The sequence below is a fragment of the Lepus europaeus genome, chromosome 1 (genome assembly GCF_033115175.1).
Source record: "Lepus europaeus isolate LE1 chromosome 1, mLepTim1.pri, whole genome shotgun sequence".
In the NCBI taxonomy this organism is placed as follows: domain Eukaryota; kingdom Metazoa; phylum Chordata; class Mammalia; order Lagomorpha; family Leporidae; genus Lepus; species Lepus europaeus.
In genome coordinates this window covers 112,737,282-112,761,284 of record NC_084827.1, presented here as the reverse complement: position 1 = coordinate 112,761,284, position 24,003 = coordinate 112,737,282, and the positions used below count along the sequence as shown (strand labels likewise).

General features: G+C 42.4%; 2 protein-coding genes and 1 pseudogene across 2 annotated transcripts; 1 reads left to right on the top strand and 2 right to left on the bottom strand.

Annotated features, from left to right (window-relative positions):
* The first annotated feature begins 1,062 nt into the window (after positions 1–1,062).
* Positions 1,063–9,958, top strand: METTL5 (methyltransferase 5, N6-adenosine). The gene is made up of 7 exons (XM_062187728.1): positions 1,063–1,462; positions 2,296–2,410; positions 2,750–2,931; positions 4,004–4,086; positions 5,027–5,078; positions 9,405–9,454; positions 9,856–9,958. Exons 1-7 carry the CDS (start codon positions 1,354–1,356, stop codon positions 9,892–9,894), a joined length of 630 nt encoding a protein of 209 aa, XP_062043712.1. The 5' UTR covers positions 1,063–1,353; the 3' UTR covers positions 9,895–9,958.
* Positions 6,138–8,951, bottom strand: LOC133748789 (interferon-stimulated 20 kDa exonuclease-like 2; annotated as a pseudogene).
* On the bottom strand, positions 8,455–22,485 carry SSB (small RNA binding exonuclease protection factor La). The gene is made up of 12 exons (XM_062187718.1): positions 22,381–22,485; positions 20,621–20,695; positions 15,153–15,256; positions 14,893–15,067; positions 14,183–14,290; positions 14,000–14,100; positions 12,621–12,692; positions 12,284–12,326; positions 11,763–11,903; positions 11,270–11,456; positions 11,006–11,137; positions 8,455–10,047 (listed from the first exon to the last, which is right to left on the bottom strand). The coding sequence occupies exons 2-12, from the start codon at positions 20,684–20,686 to the stop codon at positions 9,959–9,961; spliced, it is 1,218 nt and encodes a 405-aa protein (XP_062043702.1). The 5' UTR covers positions 20,687–20,695; positions 22,381–22,485; the 3' UTR covers positions 8,455–9,958.
* Between the last annotated feature and the right edge of the window lie 1,518 nt (positions 22,486–24,003).

Sequence of the window (24,003 nt, the reverse complement as noted above, 5' to 3'; positions counted from 1 at the left end):
AAATGTCTTTAACCTCGGATGGACAGTTTTTTGTGTATCTGACCAGTTTCAAGCATCCATTTGACTCAAACCCCTTATTCCAGCACATTCCTAGCAATAGATAACACCACCACCAATAACTAACATTTATTGGGCATTTGCTACAAGACAAAGAACTTCATGCGCTGAGAACTTTTTATGCATTAACTTATCTAATCTTCATAACAGATAACTTTGAACACCACTTTTCATAAGAAGTTGCAGCCTCAAACACAATTACTTTATCAGCATCCATTCACTCTTTTTTTTTCTTCCTGTAATAATAAAAAGTGTTTATCCTTTTACTTAAGCACTGGAGGCGTCCTTCTTGGATCCTAATCCTATGCACTCTCTCTGTCTTGTATTTCAATACCCCCCTTCTATTAGCTCTATATTTTCAGAATGTATATATGTTCTGTCTCCTATCCTAACAATACTATCAACAATAATTACCTTACTAAGCACTCTGGGTTTCTTAAGAACCGTCTACATTTTCTCTGGGGACTTCCTTAACGTCACAACTCCTACAACTTGGTTTCTGCTTCGCATCTAAGAAGCCCAACACCACTAACTCCTTTTTTGTAACTCTTCTTGGGCTTCCCTGCCAGCACCGCAACGGCGAGTTGAGGTGACACAGATAACTGAAAAAGAGGGAAGCGAAGTTACAATAAAGTGGGGTGGACAAATGGCAAAGGTGAGTGGCGGCCACTGCCTTCTGAGAGGGAAGTTGGGGGACAAGAAGCAGAAGGGCCACACCGGGCCATACAACAAAGCGACTTTCACTCTGTCTCCAGCAACACGTTCACCCTCTTTTTCCCCCCATCGTTTGAGGGCCTGCAGATACTCAAAGCTAGAGGATAAAGCGCTCGCGTCAGGTGGCCAGAAGCGAGACCTACGGGTGCCGAACACGGGGACGACGAGGCGCCCAGCTTGCCGGCGGAACCCGGGCGCCGGGCAGAGGTTGCAGGTCGGCGCCGTGCCGCTGGGCGGCGGAGGCGTGCGCGCCTGCGCCATGGCGCTTCCGGCCCCGGTCGAAGTGCCAAGTCCTGCTGAGGGGTGGGGACGCCGCGAGCCGGGTCCTGCCGCAGCCCCAGGCCGGTGGCGCCGCCGTGCCGGAGCGGCTCTAGGGTGGCGGGGGAGAGTCCGCGGCGTGCCGCAGGCTGGCCCTGAGTGCCCGGTGTCCCCGCGTCTCCCGGCTGGTGGCGCTGAAAGAGAGGGGAGGAGGGGAAAAGAGCAGTGAGGAAACAAGATCCCGGGTGAATAGGTTGTTCCGCAGATCTGTGCGGAAACACTGTGTTAAACCCTGCGAGCCCACATTAAAAAAAAAAAAAAAAAATGAAGAAATTAAGGCTGAAGGAACTAGAGAGTCGCCTTCAACAAGTGGATGGATTCGAAAGCCCCAAGCTCCTTTTAGAACAGTATTCGACGAGGCCGCACATTGCAGGTAGGGCGGCTGGGTCTCCACGTGCGAGCTCCCGGGGTTGGACCCGCCTGCTCGCTCGGTGAGGCAAATACAAGAGTTGTCTCCGTACGAAGAATGCGTAGGGAAATTCTCCCCAGGATCACATTTCTTGCTCCGGAGGCCCGCACAGACACACAGACCGTATCGAGTTACTGTTTGATCTTCTGCATACCACATAACCCGGTCGCACAGCTTATAAATGTATTTGGTTTTCTTATCACACTTTGCACTTCTTGAGGGCCAGGAATTTGTTAGTCCTGCTCACAGGTGAATTCTCAGTGTCTCGAATAGTTGCTCGAGCTCAGTAAATATTTGCTAAAGATCAGTTTCCTGGTGTAACAAATTGCCAGTGCAGGGATTCCTGCCCCAGAAATGAATAGCACAGTTGGTGGCGGATGGACTGAGTCTAACACACCCAGAGTGTGTGCTGTGTGTGAAGATGAGGATGTGTTTCCGGTTTAACACATCAGTTGAGAATTAGCACTGTTGCTTCAAGCCAGGGATTAATACTGGGAATACTGGAGAAAATACAGGAAAATCCATTCATATGTAATAAACGTGTTCCTAAAGCCATTGAGAAACCTTAGGAAAATGAATTTGATAGCTGCACCTGCAAGTCGGAATCTTTCCACTTCCGAAATAGTTGTTTCTAACCTGCCAGTGAAAGCCAAGGAGAAATGTATGCGCTCCTGCACTTCAAGCTGGTGTCATAATTCCAACCGAAACCGCTGTGTCTAGGTTGAGACTGATTTTCTCCATTTATATAGTCATCAGCTTGCTCACTTATTCTCTAATATATTTTTTATTTTTTGTAGCATGTATGCTGTATACAATCCATAATACATATGATGACATTGAAAATAAAGTGGTTGCAGATCTAGGATGTGGTTGTGGAGTGCTTAGCATCGGAACTGCGATGTTAGGAGCAGGGTAGGTGATCCAGGATATACTGTTTGGGCATGGGTGGCTGTAAGAAGTGTAAATAGGATCAACTGAATTTTGAGACTATACAGTGTGAGGGGAGGGGAGCAAGAAACTGATACTGAGCACATGTTGAATGGGCAGAAGCTCAAAACTACGAAATAAATAAATAACAGGAATAGTCCCTTTTATACAAACCTGAGTTTCTAAGTCCTCTCAGGTTGGGAAGTCATGCTGATAGAAGCAACACTCACTCTTCCTCTGCTGATTGGGTTAAAAAGTATTACAGTAAAATAGCTAGTTCTGTTTTTGTTATAAATTGCCAATCTGTGCATTTTGTTTTTGCAGATTGTGTGTTGGATTTGACATAGATGAAGATGCACTGGAAATATTTAACAGGAATGTGGAAGAGTTTGAGTTAACAAATGTTGACATGGTTCAGTGTGATGTGTGCACATTACCTAATAGAATGCCCAAGTCTTTTGATACAGTAATCATGAATCCTCCCTTTGGGACCAAAAAGAATAAAGGTTGGTAACAAGAATCAGCTGTACTAGTGTAGTTATAGGAAACCAAGTTGTTGTTTTTTTTTTTTTTAAGATTTATTTTATTTATTTGAAAGAGAGAGTTACAGAGGGAGGTAGAGACAGAGAGAGATCTTCCATCTGCTGGTTCACTCCCCAGATGATTGTAATGGCCAGAGCTGTGCTGATCCAAAGCCAGGAGCCAGGAGCTTCTTCTAGGTCTCCCACGTGGGTGCAGGGGCCCAAGGACTTGGGCCTTCTTCCACTGCTATCCCAGGCCATAGCAGAGAGCTGGATCGGAAGAGGAGCAGCCGGGACTAGAAACGGTGCCCATATGGGATGCCGGCACTTCAAGCCAGGGCTTTAACCCGCTGTGCCACACAGCACCTGCCCCGAAAACCAAGTTTTAAGGTCCATTGTATCACTGTTCATTGAATATACTGGTCTTTTACATGTATAGTTATTACTTTTCAAATTTCTATTTGTTTAATACATGACTGGGGAATTGAATTTTTCAATCTTTTATTCTCATAAATTTAAGTGGCCTTATTATTTATTCTCTATTTACTTTTGAGGATAATTTGCCTAAACCTTGTGATTATACTTTTAGAACCTGTTTTTAATGCCTTTGCACACCCAAGGTTTTCAAAAATATCTCCATCAGTAACAGTGACTTACTGTGGCTAAATTAATTTATGTGTATTCTGAACAAGGAGGATGGGAAATCAGAAAAGCAGGAAAAGACATAGTTTAAGAATTCCTCGCCCTCTGGCAAGAGCATTTTGATTACTGCTACCTTGAATGTTTACTTCTCTTTTTGAGAGTCATTAATTTTGAATATAACATGGAGATTTTCACTTTAGATTTGTTTAACTAAGGCAGGCAATTCCTGGTTTTATTCTACCAATTTTAAAATATTTTGATATTTTATTTATTTGTATCCTATCTCATTGCACAAAGAATTTGAAGTGGCTATTTTGGAGTTTGGGGAAAAAAATGTTTCTTAATCCTTTTTATGTAATCTTCCATTTTGATAAGAGTTACATGATGTGAACAGGAGGTTTTGCGCTCTTCCCAGGGACAGACATGGCTTTTCTCAAGACTGCTTTGGAAATGGCAAGAACAGCAGTGTACTCTCTACACAAATCCTCAACTAGAGAAGTAAGTTCAAATCATCATGATATTTTGTGTCATTTATTTTTAAACTCATGACAGTGTTTTAAAGATTCGCTGTGAATACTAAATACCACAGTATCTATTTCTCCTGACCTGTTTGACATTTGGCGCTTAGAAACTGAACTTTCCCTGTAACTAGCAAACATCAATGATTAGCCTTTTTCCAGCCTGTGTGACTCATTTCTCTCATCAAAGATTTGTTCAGACATCAACTGTTGCCAGGAATGAGACTACAGTTCACGGGTAGAGAAGTGTGATGTAACTAGGGTTACATGATGTTCTGGTTTGCTGGGTAAGTCGCGGTTGATCCCGTTTGTCTTAGTGTCCCTGTTGGGGCTTGGTTTGCCTAAGGACGCAATAAGGCCTGGTTTTTAAGAACACTGAGTCTGGAGTAAAGCAGATCTGAGTTCAGAAAGCACCTATTTCATTATTTTGGCCAGCATGTAATACATTGGGGTGTATGAGATCTATTCCAGGAAATTGGGAGAAGGGACAGTCCTTTTTTAAATGTCAGTGTTATATAGTGATTAAGAACACAGACTGTGGAGCAAACTGCCTGGCTTCAAATCGCTGTTTACAGAGACAGTGCTCTTAACTGTTCTGTCCTGCTGCCTCTGCTGAGTGGGTTCCAGAAGGCTAGCTCGTGTGTTTTGATGAAATAAGGATGCAGAACTGTATGAGCACATTTTACACTCTGATGGATTTCTGAAATCATTTATTATTGCATTTAATATGTAATTTAGTTCAGATTGTTAAATATATATTGAAATGGCTGTATTTCCTTTCAAAATCCTATCCAACCATTTAAAACTTTTATGAGTCTGATTTCTTAAAAGTTTGAAAATTTACTTTCAAGTGTTAGTAAAAAGAAATTTTAAAAAATTATTTAAAGGCCAATTCATATTAAAATGTTATTTATGTTTAGCATATCCAAAAGAAAGCTGCTGAATGGAAAATCAAGATAGATATAATTGCAGGTAAGAAATCTCAATTCTAATTACCTCAGAGCCAACAACCATTAACTCAACCAAAATTAATATTTATTTATTAAGCACTGAGAACTATAGAATGTTTTACATTGTAGAAAAATGTACATGACTGTTAATGGATTGGAAATGCAGTATACATAGGGTGAGTGTGCATCAAGGTTTGCTTGAGACTATCCAAGCTTCTGCATTTGACTGAAAATTTCTGTAGCACCCAGGTATTTGGTCATTCCATGCTCAGAATACCACGCAGCATCACAGTGACTAAAAACATGAGCTTGGAGATGGTTGACTTTGATTCAAAAACTATTCATGGAAAGTGCCACATTATGCCTTGGTAAACTTTGTTTTCCTCACTATAAATATTTATTAAGGGAATTTCAGAGACTTTGGTTTAACACAGTAAAAGAAGGCTAAGAACCATTAAAGCATTTTAAATGTTTTTCAATCTAAATTAAATAAATCCTAGATTACCTTGGAGTGTTTTTCTGAATCAGAAAAATTGGTTTCCAGGTTATATGCATTTCCTGCGTGTAACCAAAAGAATTTTAAACCTCACTAGTGATAATTCCTCTGGAACTCCCAAGGTGGGAAGAAGAGGTAATAGCCTGACACAGGCTGGAGGTAGCCTCTGAGCCAAAAGTAGAATCTGTAATATGTAATCTGTAATGTGACTGATACAATTTATCTTCCAACCAGGATTCTTCTGAGACTGAAGGAAATGCAGTTAATTAGTCAAAAACAAGGCATGAAATGAGACATGGCTGACTTAGTGATAAGATAGTGAGAAGCTGTTTTTCCTAGAATGCCTTGCTCCTTACAAGTCAAATGCTGACAGTACACTAGGACTAGTGGTGATAAACAGTATAGGGCGAGGTTCTGACCTGAAGGATTCCCCTTCCATGGGATGCTTAATCAGACAGGGAACACAACAGCTGAGGAGAAATCTCAATGGCTATTAAATCTAGGATACAGCCTTTCTCTCCCCAGTTTGGCTTCAAAGATATGGAGCTGGTACAGCTGTCCATACAGGATCCACTGCCTTGTTTCTCAAGTGCTGCCTTTGCCTCTCCACCACACCAAGGTCCCCATTACTTTTGGGAGGTAATGGTCCAACTTGGACAGCTCCATGGTGGCCTGTCTTCCAGAGAAAGTCCTTTTCCCAAACTGAATGTCCCAGTCCAGCAGCATTCTCTGGCAGTCTTCTAGTTGGGGGAGGAAGGATTTGAAAGGTGTCACACATGAGGGACTTGGGGTCGAAGTACAATAGGGCTTCTGAGTCATGAGTGGCATGCTGGACCAGTCTTTCCTGTGAAAATCTTCAAAAACTGGTGCCAAGGCCGGCGCCGCGGCTCACTAGGCTAATCCTCCGCCTTGTGGCGCCGGCACACCGGGTTCTAGTCCCGGTTGGGGCACCGATCCTGTCCCGGTTGCCCCTCTTCCAGGCCAGCTCTCTGCTATGGCCTGGGAGTGCAGTGGAGGATGGCCCAAGTGCTTGGGCCCTGCACCCCATGGGAGACCAGGAGAAGCACCTGGCTTCTGCCATCGGATCAGCGCAATGCGCCGGCTGCAGCACGCTACCGCGGCGGCCATTGGAGGGTGAACCAACGGCAAAAGGAAGACCTTTCTCTCTGTCTCCCTCTGCTGTCCACTCTGTCAAAAATTAAAAAAAACAAAACAAAAAAAAAAAAAAACTGGTGCCAAGCAATCTTGAAGGGCACAGTATTCACCATTGCTGCTTCCAAAGATCACCCCCTCTGCTCTGATAGTCCACTATGGCAAGTGAAAAGGAAACACCCATCATAATGCACATCTCCATGTACTGACAAGGCTACATCCAGCTAAACACAACCCCTGGTCCTGTGCTCACCCCCATGTAAGTCAGTTGCCACCATCTTCCTTGGCAACTTCTGGGATGCTCCAGAGAACTCATGCTGAGTGAACCTGTTGTTCCGTGGGGCATTTTCAGAGGGTTGTTCTGAGGGGGTATTCTGGGTGCCCTACTTTTGGGAGTAATATGGGTGGCTCTTAGTCTTTTGAAGGGCAGCCTGCAGTTCCCCAGCAAACCCACTTCAGCCACAAGAGCATCAGCCCCCTTCATGGGGCAGGGGTCAACCAAGATACTGCAGCTTTCTTCTCCAGGGACTGTTCTGATGCAGAGGCAGCTTTTTTCAGAGCCAAAGGCTCTTCCCAGTGCCATCCACTTTAGTTTTCTGTTTTGGAGGTTCTTTTTTTTTTTGACAGGCAGTTAGTGAGAGAGAGACAGAGAAAGGTCTTCCTTTTTCCATTGTTTGGAGGTTCTGAGTGCAACTTAAGTGCTCTGTTAGGGTAATGGTTTTTTTATTCAAGAAACCTGTTCTAAGAGCTCCTGCTTCTTGACAAAATTTCAGTGTTTGGCATTTCCTTCTAATGTCTTTTTCGGAGAAGGGTCCCCAAAACCCAGATTCAGGAGTAAGGTAGATCCGAGAACAGCAGAGAGTAGGAGAGCAGTTGTGAAGAGTGGCTTACAGATCAAAGGATGGGGGACTCATTTTCTTTGAATCCCGTTGTTAACATGGTGGAGGTTTGTGATAAAATATATATATATATATATATATATATTTTAAATTTAGCTTGACTTTAATGTTGCCCCATATTTCATATCACTTAATCTTTTTTTTTTTTTTTTGACGGGTAGAGTGGATAGTGAGAGAGAGGGAGAGAGAAAAAGGTCTTCCTTTTTGCCGTTGGTTCACCCTCCAATGGCTGCTGCGGCTGGTGCATCTCGCTGATCCGAAGCCAGGAGCCAGGTGCTTCTCCTGGTCTCCCATGGGGTGCAGGGCCCAAGCACTTGGGCCATCCTCCACTGCACTCCCAGGCCATAGCAGAGAGCTGGCCTGGAAGAGGGGCAACCGGGATAGAATCCAGCACCCCAACCGGGACTAGAACCTGGTGTGCCAGTGCCGCAAGGCAGAGGATTAGCCTGTTAAGCCATGGCGCCGGCCAATATATCCTTCTAAATGGACCCCATGGAAACCAGAAGCATCCACTGCTGGAAACTGGCATGCCAGTTGGTATGTGCTGTTGACCAGTGTGCATGTGGGCCCCCAGTGTCCCCTACCTTCGGTAATGAGGCCAGTGATTCCAAGCATGTGTGCCCTGGCTCCCTTAACCTCATGAAGGTGCAACCGGAAGGAGTGGGGTGGCCCCGACAAACAGCCCTGGATAAACTTATTTCAATTTCCTAATTGCTCTTGGAGTCAAATAACATTTACTTTTTTTGTTTTTGGTGGTAGATAGATAGAATATAAACATCCACACTATGAATAAATCGTGTTTGATACATTTTATTACTAAATTGGGTAATATTCACAAACATGAAAACAAGAAAAGCATATAATTAGAAGCTATGTGTAACCCAGATAATTTTGAAAAGCCTGAAATAACAATACAATAAGGGGAATATGTTTTTTTTTTAAACAATAAACTTACCATGAATCCGCCCTTTGGTGTTAAACATATAACGAGATGTATTACTGTTCATAATAGTAATATTTAAAAGATCTGTTGATCTTCCTGTTATATTCAGTATTGCCATTCCTTATGTAGTTTAAGGTATTACAGTATGCAACATGGAGCACCTTTAGAACATTCCCAATAGCATACCAAGGCAGAGCCTTGCTACACCAGATGTGGTCCTTGAACCATCAGCATTGACATCCCTGGGAACTCATTAAAAAACAGAATTCAGGCCCTATCCAAAACTACTAAATTAGAACCTGCATTCCAATAAGACCCACAGGCAACTTGATTGTATGTTGAGAACTGACCCCACAGGCTTAGAATTTGTTGCAAAGTATGAAAGACAGTTACACTCAATGCCATCCCTTATAAATAGATAAATGGTAAAAGTGTAGATAATCTGCATTATTTAAAAGGAAAGAATATGAAAAATAGGTTTTGAGAGATTAGTAGGAAAATAATTAGCTACTTACTATCACTACTAAAACCTGGACGAGAAAATTTTGAAATAACTTTGATTATTATGAGGTTAACAATAATTGGTAAATTAAAAATAGAAAGGTCCTATCATTTTCATAGGATCTTTTTTGTCCACTTGGTATCTTTCTAAATTCTTCCTCATAATCTCAAATTTCAGTAATGGCCATAACAGCAGAAATGTGTATTAAGTCAACACTAGGATAAGTTAAAGTGACAGGTTTAAGATGGCTTATCAGCATCTAGTACCTTCTTCGTCTGTTGTTGTTGCTTAGTCAAGGGTGGTAAATGTTTGGAAATATAATTTTTATCCTTAAATGAAGCACTTTTGTTTTACAGAACTTCGATATGACCTTCCAGCATCATACAACTTTCATAAAAAGCAATCAGTAAGTCTGAGTTTGGCCCACCTATCCTTAGTATTGAAAAGCTTTGCAAAAAGATTACTTCTAACACTATGAAGTTAGTCTAGGTAAATATAGAAAGCAAGCCTAAGAGATGAAAGATAAACTGTAGGAAGGGCCCATAATCAACAGCAAATATACTAATTTAAATTCTTTCTCAAATGCTTTGGGTACAAAAAGGAAAAAATTAACTATGTTTTTGCTTTTTTTATATAGTATATATTTTATTAATTTCACATAATACAAAGGCAATTTTCTGGAAGAATCTTCCTTTTGATATTTGAATCATCTGGATTAACAAAAAGAACTACACATAAAAAAAAAACACCCTCATTTGAGTAACAAAAAAAAGACGAGTTAAACAAAAATTTTTTCCTTTCTTACAGGTGGATATTGAAGTGGACCTAGTTCGGTTCTCTTTTTAAAAGCTTCCAGAGACAAAGCAGCTTACAAGCTAATTAAGAAGAATAAAAAATTCTGTTTACTGAACTATTGGTCTCCAGCACCATTTTCTGTTTTCTGTTGTTTTGATGCAGGTTCTTCTTTGTCTGTTTCTTCTCTTGCTCTTTTCACTGGACCTGTTCAATAACAGAATTAATTTTTGTTAAATCAATAGTAACACTACTCAGTTTTAATATTGAGCACAATTATTAATAATCTATTTTAAAAGATTTGTTTATTCTTTGCTGTGAAAGGCAGAGTTACAGAGCAAGAGACAGAGGAGAGATCTTCTATCTGCTGACTCACTCCCCAGCTGGCAGCAATGGCCATGGCTGGGCCAGCTGAAGTCAGGAGCCTAGAACTCCACCAGATCTCCCACGTGGGTGGCAAGGACCCAAGTACTTGTGCCATTTATCACTGCCTTTGCAGGCACATTAGCATCGAGCAGGATCAGAAGTGGAGCAGCCAGGACTCAAAGAGGGGATGACAGTGTCACAGGTGGCAGCTTAACCCATGTGCTACAGGGCAGGCCCCTAATAATTCTATTTTAAAAGATTAGCAGGGGCTGGTGCTGTGGTGTAGGTTAAGCCTCTGCCTGCAGCACCAGCATACCATATGAGCAATGGCTCATGTCCTGGCTGTTCCTCTTCCGATCCAACTCTCTGCTTTGGCCTGGGAAAGCAGTAGAAGATGGCTCAAGTGCTTGAGCTCCTGCAACTGTGTGAGACCTGGGAGAAGTGCCTGGCTCCTGGCTTCGGATCAGCCCACCTCTGACCATTGTGGCCATCTGGGGGAGTGAACCAGTGGATGGAAGATCTGTCTACCTCTCAGATAAATAAGTAAAATCTTTAAAAAACAAAAACAAAAGACTAGCAACAACTTCCTTCCAAAACTGAGGAAAAGCTTTTCCTTTGGCAGGAACTTTGTAATTGCTAAACTTATCTCCCAATGTCCTATCTGCCACTTGTAAAACAGCATAACTCAGGTAAATCACAATAATCCCAAAATCTCAATATACAGAAGTTGGAAAATCACATCCTGTTCTCTGGCAAATCATTTCTCACGAAACCACCAAAGGACTTAGATAAAACATACCAGCTGCACCATTTTCATTGCGTTCATCATCACTATCAAATTTTGTTTTCTTCCCTTGAAACTCTACTTTTCCTTTAGCAGGCGCAGGTGGAGCAGCTTTATTTGCCTTTCCTTTCCCTTTAAATCTGCGACCTGTAAAGACATAACAGAACTTTGCAAAGAAAACTTTTAAGTCTTTTTTTCAATGTTTTTGAACACTGATTAAATTTTTTGCTCGAGCAAGTGAGTTAACCAAATTGTTAAAGAAAAGTAAAAATTAATGACCTTTTGACTTCCATTTGTTTAATGATTCTTGTTGATCTTCTATGATTTTTTTCAATGCTGTTTTTTCCACCTCTCCTTCTAGTATTTCCCAAGTCACTTCTTTGTTCCTTAATTGTAGGTTACCATTATTTGCATCTTTGGCTTTATCTAGTGCTTCCTTGGCCTTTTCTTTAAATAGAATTATTCCCTACACCAAAGACAGAAAATGAAAGCCACACCCTTAGTTTTTAGTGTCACAAATTAATTTTCTTAATCTTCCTGCCCTGCAGATCCGTGCCATTACTAGTTTCAGCTAATTTACTGAACATTAAAATAAACAGCAGTCATCAATACTACCAGTATTCACAATACAGAAAATATCAGACACCACACCTACTGACAGCAATAACAGAAAGCAGATGTAATTTGCTAATAAACACAGCTGAAAAAAATTTTACTAGTTTTTAATCAAGGATTTAAAATTGATCCCTAAAAGCAATGAATGTTTCCAAACCTCTTTTGCTCCTCTGACAAAGTCTATCCATTTTATTTCACCATGGTTTGAGAAAAGGATGTGCAAATCTTCTCTACAGGTCTGATCATCTAAGTCACCCGAAAATTTCAGCAAGCATCCAATCTTTTCTTCTAGAGATTTCTACAAACATATACAAGACAATTGAAAAGTTCCTAAAGTAATGACAAGTCAAAAACAGCTCACATAGCTCTATACCTATATAAGGCTAGAAACCAACACTATTTTAAAATAGTTTAACAGTATATTTCATTTATCATACTTTTTACAATGATTTCTGGCTTTAACATTTCATTTCTTCTATAAGTGATATTTAATTAGTTGTAAACTATGAATCTGGTTATGAAATTACCTCTAAGTAATAGTTTTATGCAATATTATTTGTATGTTACTTTAGTGCAATGAGAATAGGATTTGTTTGTATATTTTCTGTTAAAAGTCCTTAAACTTTAAAAATTATAATAACTTTAAATTATAAAGGCATTAGAATAGTATATACTTACCATTTCAGCATCTTCTGCTAACTTTTGTTTTTCTTCTTGTTCTCTACAAATAAAAATGTTGTAATCAGAACATGTTCCATTTACTATATAAGCAAATTAAATCCTAATAAATAACCTTGATCTTTAGGTTTTCTGATCAACCAATTGTAGACTGCAGTGCAATATGGCCCCTGGATTGTCAAGGCATAGTTTGAGCTTAAAAATCTCTACATTTCACTACCAAAAACAGAAAGGCCTATTACTAATATCTCCTCATCAGCTCTTCCCAAACTACTAACTCTGCCCTTCTCAAAGCTTTAAGAATTATTTCACAACACAATTAGTTCAACGTACTTACTGTTTAGCTCTTAATTTAGCTTCCACTTTATTTTGCTTTCTTTCTTCATTTTTTTTTGCAAAATAATCTTCCCTAAGGAACACAAAATACAGAGAAATTATTTTGAATTTTTAAGACACAGTACATCAAGCAATGTCACACACATTTTCTATCAAGATATAGCCGCTGGTGCCTGCGTTGTGGCATAGTGGATTGGGCTGCTGCCTAGGATGCTGGCATCCGATATGGGCACCAGTTCGAGTCTAGGGTGATCCACTTCTGGTCCAGCTTCCTGCTAATGCATCTGGGAAGGCAGGGGAAGATGACAAGTAAATGGGCCCCTGTACCCATGTGGGAGACCTATATCAATCTGGCTTTGACCTGGCCCAGCCCTGGCTATTGTGGCAATTTGGGGAGCAAACCAGCAGATGGAAGTTCACTCGCTCTCTCTCTTTTATCCTTCTATATATCTACCTTTCAAATAAATAAATAACACCTTTACTAAGCTAAAACTTACATGCCATAAAAATCACCCTTTTGAACTGTACACTTTATGATTTTTAGTAGTCTATTCAGAACTGCACAACCATCACTGCTAATTCCAAAACATTTTCATGACTCCATAAGGAAATCCACATCCACTTGTAGTCTCATGGTGATTTTCACTTACAGGAAAAAAGGAACTAAGAATTATGTAAACAATAATTTTGAGGATTCAACTTACTGCAAGATTCATCATACTGTATCTCTTTTAAGTCCATCAGATTTAGTAACATAGCATCTAGAAGACTGGATAATGCAGAAGTAGGGAACTATAGCCCTATGACTAACTTTTTCATAAAACTGCTCATGCTCATCCTCATTTTTATTTATATGAATGGCAAATGCCATCTGCCGGTTCACTCCTGAAGTATCCACAATGGTCAGGGCTGGGCCAGGCCAAAGCCAGGAGGCAGAAAGTGGCAGGGTCTCAAGTGCTTCAGCCATCATTTGCTGCTTCCTTGACAAAAGCAGGAAGCTAGATAAGAAGCAAAGTAACCAGGACTTGACTGGCTCTCTTATATGGGATGTGGGCAACCCAATCAGTAGCTCAACCCACCGAGTCAACAACAGTGGCTTTGGGAAGCCCAAATTTTAGTGTCAAGCCTGATGATAAAGTTTAGAAGCAAAATACTAAAAGTTAACCTTCTTTATCAGTAGCTACTGGTGAAAAGATGATAATGTTTTCTGATAGTCTCAAAGGACTAGTAAAGTTCCTATTGGATAAATTTCAAACATTTCTCAATGCCTAAGAATACTAAAAAACTGGCCTTAATAAGGGGTGCTACCACATGCTCCTTACCAGAATACGCCAACTCGATACACTAGTGGCCAAAAGAAACAAAAGCAAATAGACTTACTTGAAAAGTATCAGCAGGTCTGTGTCTTTGTACTTCTGGCCAGGGGTCTCTACAAACTTCTTAGCAGATTCAATACTATCAAACACAACAAATATTGATCCCTATAGAAAGAAAAAATGTTTTTGAAAAGTTGTGTCCCATATATTTTACAACAAGAAAAAGTACATTATCATACTCTCATACCTTAAATGCTTTGTGCAGTGTTCTTCTCATCTGAATATTTAGCACTTGGCCTTTATCTTCTAACCACTCTTTTATGTCATCAAGGGTTGCATCAGTTGGGAAGCCTTTCTGTGAAGAGTGGGAGGAAATGTACAAATAATGACTTCACAGGTAAACAGTTTGCCATAAACTGTTTCTGTCTTTGTTAAGCCATTGTTCTGGAGTGCAGAAGTAACTCATCTGAGATTTGCCTCAAAATAATTGAGTTGGGGCAGAGATAAAAACAAGATAATTCACTGTCAGTAACTGTTGAAACTGAGTAATGGTAATTTATATTCAAGCTATTCAGACTACTTCACCATGTCTAAAACTTTTCATCATAAAAAAATTGATTTAAGAAGGGGCATTTAGCCCAGGGGTTTCGACACCTATGTGCCACAATGGAGTCTCTAAGTTTGACTCCTGACTACAACGCCTAACTCCAGCTTCCTGCAGACCCTAGAAGGCAGTAATGGCTCAAGCAATTGGGATCTTACCATCACACGGGAGAGTTGCATTGTGATTCCAGCTCCCAATTCCAGCCCCAGCATTGTGGACATTTGGGGAGTGAACCAGTGGACAGGAGATTTATTTCTCTGTCTCTATGGAGTGGTAAAGCTGTGATTCCTAAGCCCTTGATCTTATCTACTCTAAGTAAATGTAAGATATTGAATGCACCAAGGTCCACTTACAATATAAACAGATCTGTTTTTCACATCATTTTTATACTCATCAGTCACTTCAGGAAGGGGTTTGCTTGGAGATCTTCTGATTTTAGTTTTATCTTCACTAATTTCCATGAGTTCTGCCTTGGATTTGCTCAATGCTTCAACTATTACATTAAAATCTGTTGTGAGGCGGTTTAACCTGAAAAAAATATATATAAACATTGATTTAGGAATAGTATTCATTGTTAACAGAAAATCTAGTGATGATTTTTAAAAGATTTTACCTGTTAAATTTTATCATTATTTCCAAAGGTACCCAACCTTCATCCAGTTTGATTTGTTCCTTTAAAAATTTGTCCCGTGGCAAATTGAAGTCTCCAAAATAATACTGCAAAGATAATTACGATATATTTCAAAGCACTATATAATACTGAGTCTAATCCTGAATTTTACTACCATCACACTACCAACTTCTATTTTTCAAAAATACAAGTTGTACAAGAGGCAATAAACATTTTTTCTTAAATACATTATAATGAAATATTTATAATATGAATTTTTTAAAGTTTTTATTTAACAAGTGCATTTTTTTCATAGATACAACTTTAGGAATACAGTGAGGGGCCGGTGCTGTGGCTCAGTGAGGTAACACCCTGGCCTGAAGCACCGGCATCCCATATGGGCACCAGTTCTAGTCCTGGCTGCTCTTCTTCCCATCCAGCTCTTGCTATGGCCTGGGATAGCAGTAGAAGATGTCCAAGTCCTTGGGCCCCTGCACCCACAAGGGAGACCTGGAATAAACTCCTGGCTTCGGATCAACGCAGCTCCAGCCGTTACAGCCATTTGGGGAGTGAACCAGTGGATGAAGACCTTTCTCTCTGTCTCTACCTCTCCTCTGTAACTCTTTCAAATAAATAAAATAAATCTTAAAAAAAAAAAAAAAAAGGAATACAGTGGTTCTTTCCCCCATACTCACCCCTCCCATAATGTGAATTTTTAAAAAGACAAAAACGGGATAAGCATTTGGTGCAGTGGTTAAGACACCACTTGGGATATCTGTAACCCAGAACAGTGTGCCTGGATTTGGGTCCCAGCTCAACTTTTTTTTTTTTTTAATTAGTCATTTATTTATTGATTTATTTGAAGGGCAGAGTTAGAGAAGGTAGGGCGGGGAGGGTGGGGGGAGGGTGTGGAGAAAGAAAAATCTTCCATCCGCTGGTTCACTCCCCAAATGCCCATAATGACTGGGGCTAGGCCAGGCTGAAGCTGGGAGCCAGGAGCTTCTTCTAGGTCTTCCGTGTACATGCAGGGGCCCAGGGACATGGGCCATCTTCCGCTGCTTTCGCGGGTACATTTAGCAGGGAGCTGGATCAGAAATGGAGCAGCTAGAACTTAAATCAATGCCCATATGGGATGCTGGCGCTGCAGGCCATGGCTAACCTGCTGTACCACAGCACCAGCCCCCAGCTTAACTTCTGATTCCAGTTTCCTGCCAATGCAGACCTTGGGAGGCAGCAGGTGATAGCTCAAATACTTGGGTCCCTAGCACCCACAATGGAGATTTAAACTGAATTCCTGGCTTCAGCCTGCCCAGCCCCAGCTATTGCAGGCATCTGAGAAATGAACCAGTAGATAAAAGATCTCTATCTTTCAGATACAGGAAGTAAATAAAAGATGAAACTAAAATGTAGATCAGTGAAATAGTATAATTAACAGATGCATCAACAGAGTAGAAAGCCTTAAATAGAAACATTTTAAAGATCTATTCAATAAGAAGCCTGTTTTGAATCAACATGGAAAGGCTAGATTGTTAAATAAAAAGAACTGGAATAAACTGGTTTGTCTATTTTTAAGTTACAAAATAAGTGTTAATTTAAAAACAGAGGCACTCAATTTAAAAGCAAATAAAAAACTTATTGTGACTTCTCGGAATGCTGAAATTTAACACAAAAAGTAAAAGAAAAACAGAAGCTTGCTGAGAATCCTTATACATTGAGGATTTCAAAAAACCAAAGTGAACACCTCCACATGACACACCAAAAAACATCCCATGAAAGGGTAGGAAAGGGGCCAATGCTGTGGTGCAGCAGATAAAGCTACTATCTGCAACACCTACATCCCATATGGGCACCGGTTTGTATAAAGCAGCTCCACTTCCAATCCAGCTCTCCACTAACGGCCTGGAAAAGGCAGTGGAAGATGGCCCAGTTGTTTAGGCCCCTGTCGTCCACGTGGGAGACCTGGATAAAGCTCTTGGCTTAGGCTTGGCCAGCCCTTTGCAACTATCTCAGGGAATGAACCAGTGGATGGAAGCTCACTCACTCATCGCTAAATAAATCTGTATTTTTTTTTAAAAAGGGAAATAAAAAATTTTATTAGAAATGTACCAGTTTGATGAGGGATATTTATAAAGGGAAAGGCTATATATGTGAGGAGGCGGGGAATATATGTGAAGTCTCTGGACCTTTTCTCAGTTTTGCTGAGATCCTAAAACTGAAAAAGGAAGTATGTTAAGAAAATGTATTTGGAGCCGGCGCCGCGGCTCACTAGGCTAATCCTCCGCCTTGCGGTGCTTGTACACCGGGTTCTAGTCCCGGTTGCCCCTCTTCCAGGCCAGCTCTCTGCTGTGGCCCGGGAGTGCAGTGGAGGATGGCCCAAGTGCTTGGGCCCTGCACCCCATGGGAGACCAGGATAAACACCTGGCTCCTGCCATCGGATCAGCGCGGTGCGCCGGTCGCAGCGCGCCAGCCGTGGCGGCCATTGGAGGGTGAACCAACAGCAAAAGGAAGACCTTTCTGTCTCTCTCTCTCACTGTCCACTCTGCCTGTCAAAAAAATAAATAAATAAAAAATAAAATGTATTTGGTGTCAGATCAAGTAGAGCTGTTCCACTTCTGACCCAGCTCCCTGATAATGCACCTTGGAAGGCAGTGGAAGATGGCCCAAATGCTATGGCTCCTGCCACCCATGTGGGAGACCTGAATGAAGCTCCTGGCTTTGGCCTGGCCCAGCCCTGGCCATTTTGGCCTTGTGAGAAGTGAACCAATAATTGGAAGATGTCTCTATCTCTCCCTATCAATCTTTCAGATAAATAAATAAATCTTAAAAAGGAAGTTAAAAGAAAGGTATATTACAGAGGCCAGCATTGTGACATAGTGGTCAAGCTGCCGCTTGTAATGCTGGCATCCCATATCAGAGTGCTGGCTTCTCTGCTACTGATCCAACGTCCAGTTAATGTGCCTGAGAAGGCAGCAGATGATGGCTCAAGTACTTGGGTCCCTGCCATCCATGTGGAAGACATAGTTGGAGTTCCTGGTTCTGGCTTCAGCTTGGACCAGCTCTGGCTACTGCAGCCATTTGAGAAGTGAACCAGTGGATCAGTGGATGGAAGACCTTCTTCTGTATCTCTGCCTTTCAAATAAATTAGTGAATCTTTTAAAAACATTATACATAAAAATTATTAATGTGAACATAGAAAAAACATTGTTTTTTGCTTCTTTTCTTCCCTGGCCTCTTGCCAGAAGGGGGCTTGCTATAGCCCTGCATCTCCAGGACGCGTGGCCTTCAGACCATGTGCTCTAGGCTTCCTGGCCTCGATGCTCCTCCATGTGGCTGGTTCCTGGTGCTCAGTATGAACCCATAAAAAATTTACCTAACTCTCGGCCTCTGCTTTGCTGCCAATGGTAACCAGTGAATAGCAGCTCGAGGTGCTTGCTGCACGTGGCTTTTATCTGCTCCTTGCTTGGTATGGATACTACCCTTGTTTCTAGACTTACCTCCCTCTCCTACCTGAACTAAACCCTCACTTTCCTAGATACCTCTCGCACTAAATAAAAGCCTAAAATGTAAAAATAATAATAATAATAATAGTTTTTAATTTTTATGTCAGGAGGGTGGCAGGTTTTTGGGGTGATATTAACCTTTTCTATACATATATTTAAATTCTAAGTTTTTTAAATTTTTATTTATTTATTTATTTTGACAGGCAGTTAGTGAGAGAGAGAGAAAGGTCTTCCTTCCGTTGGTTCAACCCCCAAATGGCCACCATGGCTGATGTGCTGCACCGATCCGAAGCCAGGAGCCAGGTGCTTCCTCCTGGTCTCCCATGGGAGTACAGGGGCCCAAGCACTTGGGCCATCCTCCACGCCTTCCCAGGCCACAGCAGAGAGCTGGACTGGAAAAGGAGCAACCAGGACAGAAACAGGCGCCCCAACCGGGACTAGAACCCAGAGTACCGGTGCCGCAGGTGGAGGATTAGCCTAGTGAGCCATGGCGCCAGCCTAAGTTTTTTACTTTTAAAATAATGTTTTAAAGATTTTTTAAATTTATTTGAAAGTCAGAGTTACAGAGAGAGAAGTCTTGCATCAGCTGGTTCACTCTCCAATTGGCCATAACAGCCAGAGCTGTGCCCATCTGAAGCTAGGAGCCAAGAGCTTCTCCCGGATCTCCCACATGGCTGCAGGAGCCAAAGTATTTGGGCCATCTTCTACTATCTTCCCAGGCCATAGCAGAGAGCTGGATCAGAAGTGGAGCAGTCAGGACTTGAACTGGCACCCACATGGGATGCCGGCATTGCAGACAGCGGCTTTACCCACTACACCACAGCACTGGCCCCTAAAATAATTAAGATTTACTTATGTGAAAAATTGAGCAATAGAGAGAGAAGACACAAAGATATATTCTATCCACTGGTTCACTCCCCAAATGACATAAACAACTGGAGCTGGGTCAGGCCAAAGTCAGGAGCCTGGAATTCCATCCAGTTTTCCCATATTGGTATCACAGGCCCACTATGCCAAAGCACCAGCCCCTAAAGCATTATTTAACAAGATTTTTTAATGTTATCTTATAAGGTGAGTGCTGCTATTATCCCCATTTTACAGACTTGGAAACTGGAGTAAAAAATAGTAACTTCTCTATAGTGTTACACTTTGATGTTTTATAGCTCTTGCATTTTATAATCTGGCCCTACCAACATAAAACTGTATACTATTATGTTCAAAGAAGCAAAGACAAGCCAAATGTTGAATAGCTCCATATACCAAAATTAAATGTTCTTTCTGTATTTGTTTGGGGGCTCTAAATTTCCTTTTAAGGAAGGTCATTTGGCATAGTGGTTAAGATGCCACTTGAAGGGGCCAGCACTGTAGCGTAGTGGGTAAAGCTGCTGCCTGTGGCAAAAGTATCCCATATGGGCGCTGGTTTGAGTCCTGGCTGCTCCACTTCTGAACAAGTTTTCTGCTATGGCCTGGGAAAGCAGAAGATGGACCAAGTCCTTGGGCCCCTGCACCCGCATGGGAGACCTGGAAGGGGCTCCTGATCGGCCTAGCTCCAGCAGTTGCAGCCATTTGGGGAGTGAAGCAGGGGGCGGGAGACACCCCCCCCCCCCCCGCCTCTCCAATAAATAAATACTCTTTAAAAAAAAAAAAAAGCCACTTGGAACATCCACATTGGCTATCAGAATGCCTGATTTGAGCCCCAGCTCTGCATCCAATTCCAGCTTGCTGCTAATGCACACCCTGGGAGGCAGCAGGTGATGGTTCAGTAAGTTAGGTCCCTACCTCTCATGTGGGGACCTGGATTGAGTTCTGAGCTCCTGGGTTTGGCCTGGCCCACTCTGGCTCCTTGAGTATTTGAGGGAGTAAACTGGTAGGTGGAATTCTGTCTATCTCTGCCTTTGAATTAAGTAAATAAAATTTTAAATTGCCTCCCAAGGAACTTGTTGTTGCAGTTTCATAGCACAGGAAGCATACCTCAATTTGATGACAGATTTTGGCCTCCAGGGCAGCCATCTTTTCACTATCGCCATTTTCAGCCATTGCGGCTACCTGTAAAGTGTCCCAAATCAGCATAAAGAGGTTACAGAGTTTTACTCAAGTCCAGAAAGAGAATGACAAAAATTTTTAATATCCCATGGTTTTCTTAAAAATCAAGAATTTCTAATTTCACAGGTTCAGTCTCTCAATTCTCAGATACCTCAACAAAGCAATACTTTAGCATAAGTGATAGAAAATGAAGCTATCAATGTCCCCTCTTTCAATAAATCGCTGTCCCATCTTTTAGAAGAAAGCAATTGGCTATCTTCATTGAGCTGGTGAAGCAAACTTTAGCGGGGGGAAAATACCATTTAGCCTCTTACTAACCAACCAATTCCAGCTTTAAACAGATCACTGTCTGTTCGTATATTACAATGGCTCAAGTGCTGTTTGTTTGATAGCAATCATGTTCCTTTAAAAATGAGTCACAGCTGACTTAGCAAAACTTATTAGCAAGCTAGTACCATGATTTTTAAGATTAATAAAGTCCAGGTATCATAGTTGTGAGTGCTGGGTTAGATCAGATTTTGTATGTTAATGAACATATAAAAACAAAAATCTGAGGGCCTGAAGACAAACTCTGAACTTGAGGAGGGAATCAGGGGGTACCTGGAGGGAGGCGGGAGGTACCTACTAACACATTGGTTAACTTCATAAGCCAGTTTCCTGCTTCACATCCCTGACATTCACACTGCAGTAAAATAAAAGAGCCTATGACGTTAGTTTGTTAGAAATCAGAAACCAGGTCTTCTGACTTCAAATTACTTGCTACACTGCTCTACAAAACCACCCAGTCATCCACAGTGTACAAGAGTCTATTAAGAATTCATCACGGACACTTGCCATTAGGTGAGTGATGAACTATTGTTAGTACACTTCTTGGTTGATATACTGTACAACCCAGATTCACATCAGGAAGTTCTTGCACATAAGACCCGCACGGTGCACATCCCATTACAGAATTTACACAATCCTACACATCGGTTTATCAAAATCTACCCTCTTAAATGACTACCACGCTCTGCGGCTCTTTGAAAGCAAACAAACGATGAGATAACAGAACTCTAAGGTCCCTGTAAGACTTCTTTGGCCTACTCTTGGAATTTTGTTGCAACATATCCTGGCCCTGAGAGGCCACCTAAGTAGGGAAATATTACCCACGCGTTCCATTTCAGAGAGGAAACTTTGATGTGAGCGAATGAGGACCCAAAAAGCCCAAGAGAATGATGTCGGGGTACAGCGGCAGCCCCAACCCCTTCAGTCTCCGGTCAACGCCTCCGCTGTTCACCCGGGGCCGATCTCTCCAGAAACTTACACAGGTGGCCTCAGGGCTCTGCCTTCGGCCAGCCTGGGGAGTACTGGCCGTCAGACATGGAAAGCACTCGGTGGGGACCCCGTCAGAGCCGCGAGGCGCAGCATCCCCGGGCTCTCCCGGGGCCCAGCCACGTGGGGAGCGCCTCGCCCCGGCGCCGCTCGCAGGGGCCGGCTCCGCAGCCCCACCACGGCCTGCGCCCCCCCGGCTCTCCGCCCAGCGCGCCACCTCCGGCTGCGGCCCACGAGGCGCTCGGCCCCAACGTGAGAAAGGCAAGGAAGGAGCGGGGCAGCCGCGCGGGGCATCGCGGAAAGGAAAAGCGCTTCGCGCACCAAGCAAAGAGGACGCTTTTGTCCCGTCTCATGAGCCGCCGAGAGTTTCTCACCTTTAAGGTCTCGGTCCCGCAGAGGCGCGCCACGGGCTCACGGCGACAGCGACTCGAGTTCGCGGCGCCGCCGGCTGGCCTAACGCGCTCAAAGAAGATGGGGGCCTTCCCGGCAGCCCTCGCGGCGCGGTAGGCGTGGCCGCGGGCAGCTGGGGCCGGCGCTGCTCTCGGAGCATGCGCTATGACCGCAGGCTCCCACGGCCCGTGGAGTCCCGCCCTCCCTGCGAGGGGATTGGATTAAAAAGAACCGCAGAGTGTGAGGATAAACACTTATTTTAATGTATTACTGGAGGGTGCCAGTCTCCCGTCTTTTCTCCTGGCTCCCCGTTCATACCAGCTTCTGGCTTCGCTTCAGATTATGTGTTTCAAAAAGTTTTAATATATGAGTAAATTATATCGTGTTGTACCAGTTCTCAAGAAAACAAGTTGAATTTTTAAAAAAACCAAAGGTTCATGAAATCATAGACTGGAAAAAGAAGTAGAGTATTTAGGAGCCGTAACTCTGGAATCTGACAGCCTGCATTGGCATAACAATTCTCTTGCTTACAAACTGTGTGACCTTGGGCAAGTTGGTCAACTTCTCTGTTCTTCATGTATAAAATGGAGCCAATGATAAAAGTGGTAAAAATACTTTATGTGATTGTTGTAAGCGTTAAACATGATGTAAGGTGGACATTGCTGGAAACCTACCTGACATACAGTAAAACAGAAGCCCACGTTAGTTTAAAACAACAACAAAAAAAGGACTTCTGAAAACCAAGTTGCTGTAGTGCAGACACCTATAGTCTCTGCTGAAGCCTTCTGTTAGTACACTTCCTCTACAGCTCTAGCCACTATTTAAAATGTTTCCCTTTTCTTGTGGTGAGACAATCTTTCAGTTTGTTCCATTTCTCTGAAAAATTTTAAGTGATACTGTAAAACGGGATTTTTTGGCAGTGATCTGGAAAAAACATAGATATAGATTAAATATAGACATTGTGTCAGTCAATGAGGAAAAAAAGTTCTTTTACTTTGTTTTTTAAAGTTTATTTGAGGGGCCGACGCTGAGGCGCAGTGGGTAAACCCACCGCCTGCAGTCCTGGCATTCCATATGGGCACCAGGTTGAGTCATGGCAGCTGCACTTCAAACCCAGCTCTCTGCTATGGCCTGGGAAAGCAGTAAAAGACGGCCCAAGTCCTTGGGCCCCTGTGCCCGTGTGGGAGACCCAGAAGAAGTTCCTGGCTTCTGGCTTTGGATCAGCACAGCTCTGGCCATTGGGGCCAGTTGGGGAGTGAACCATCAGATGGAAGACCTCTCTCTCTCTCTCTCTCTCTCTCTCTCTCTCTTTCTCTGCCTCTCCTTCTCTCTCTATGTAACTCTTTCAAATAAATAAATAAATCTTTAAAAAAAATGTATTTGAGAGGCCAGCGCTGTGGCACAGCTGGTTAAAGCCCTGACCTACAGCGTTGACATCCCATGTGGGCACTGGTTCCAGTCCCAGCTGCTCCTCTTCTAATCCAGCTCCCTGTTAATGAGCCTGGGAGAGCAGCAGAGGATGGCTAAAGTCCTTTGGCCCCTGCACCCACATGGGAGACCTGGAAGTAACTCCTGGCTCCTGCCTTCAGATCTGCTCAGCTGCAGCC

What these genes read in the sequence shown, in the direction of transcription:
- METTL5 (XM_062187728.1), top strand. Translation starts at nt 1,354, where the DNA reads ATGAAGAAATTAAGGCTGAAGGAACTAGAGAGTCGCCTTCAACAAGTG. An exon ending in GACGAGGCCGCACATTGCAG is followed by an intron (nt 1,463 to 2,295) that starts GTAGGGCGGCTG and finishes TATTTTTTGTAG; the next exon opens with CATGTATGCTGTATACAATC. An exon ending in ACTGCGATGTTAGGAGCAGG is followed by an intron (nt 2,411 to 2,749) that starts GTAGGTGATCCA and finishes TTGTTTTTGCAG; the next exon opens with ATTGTGTGTTGGATTTGACA.
- SSB (XM_062187718.1), bottom strand. Translation starts at nt 20,686, where the DNA reads ATGGCTGAAAATGGCGATAGTGAAAAGATGGCTGCCCTGGAGGCCAAA. An exon ending in AAAACAGATCTGTTTATATT is followed by an intron (nt 14,291 to 14,892) that starts GTAAGTGGACCT and finishes CACTCTTCACAG; the next exon opens with AAAGGCTTCCCAACTGATGC. An exon ending in CAATGAAAATGGTGCAGCTG is followed by an intron (nt 10,048 to 11,005) that starts GTATGTTTTATC and finishes GTTATTGAACAG; the next exon opens with GTCCAGTGAAAAGAGCAAGA.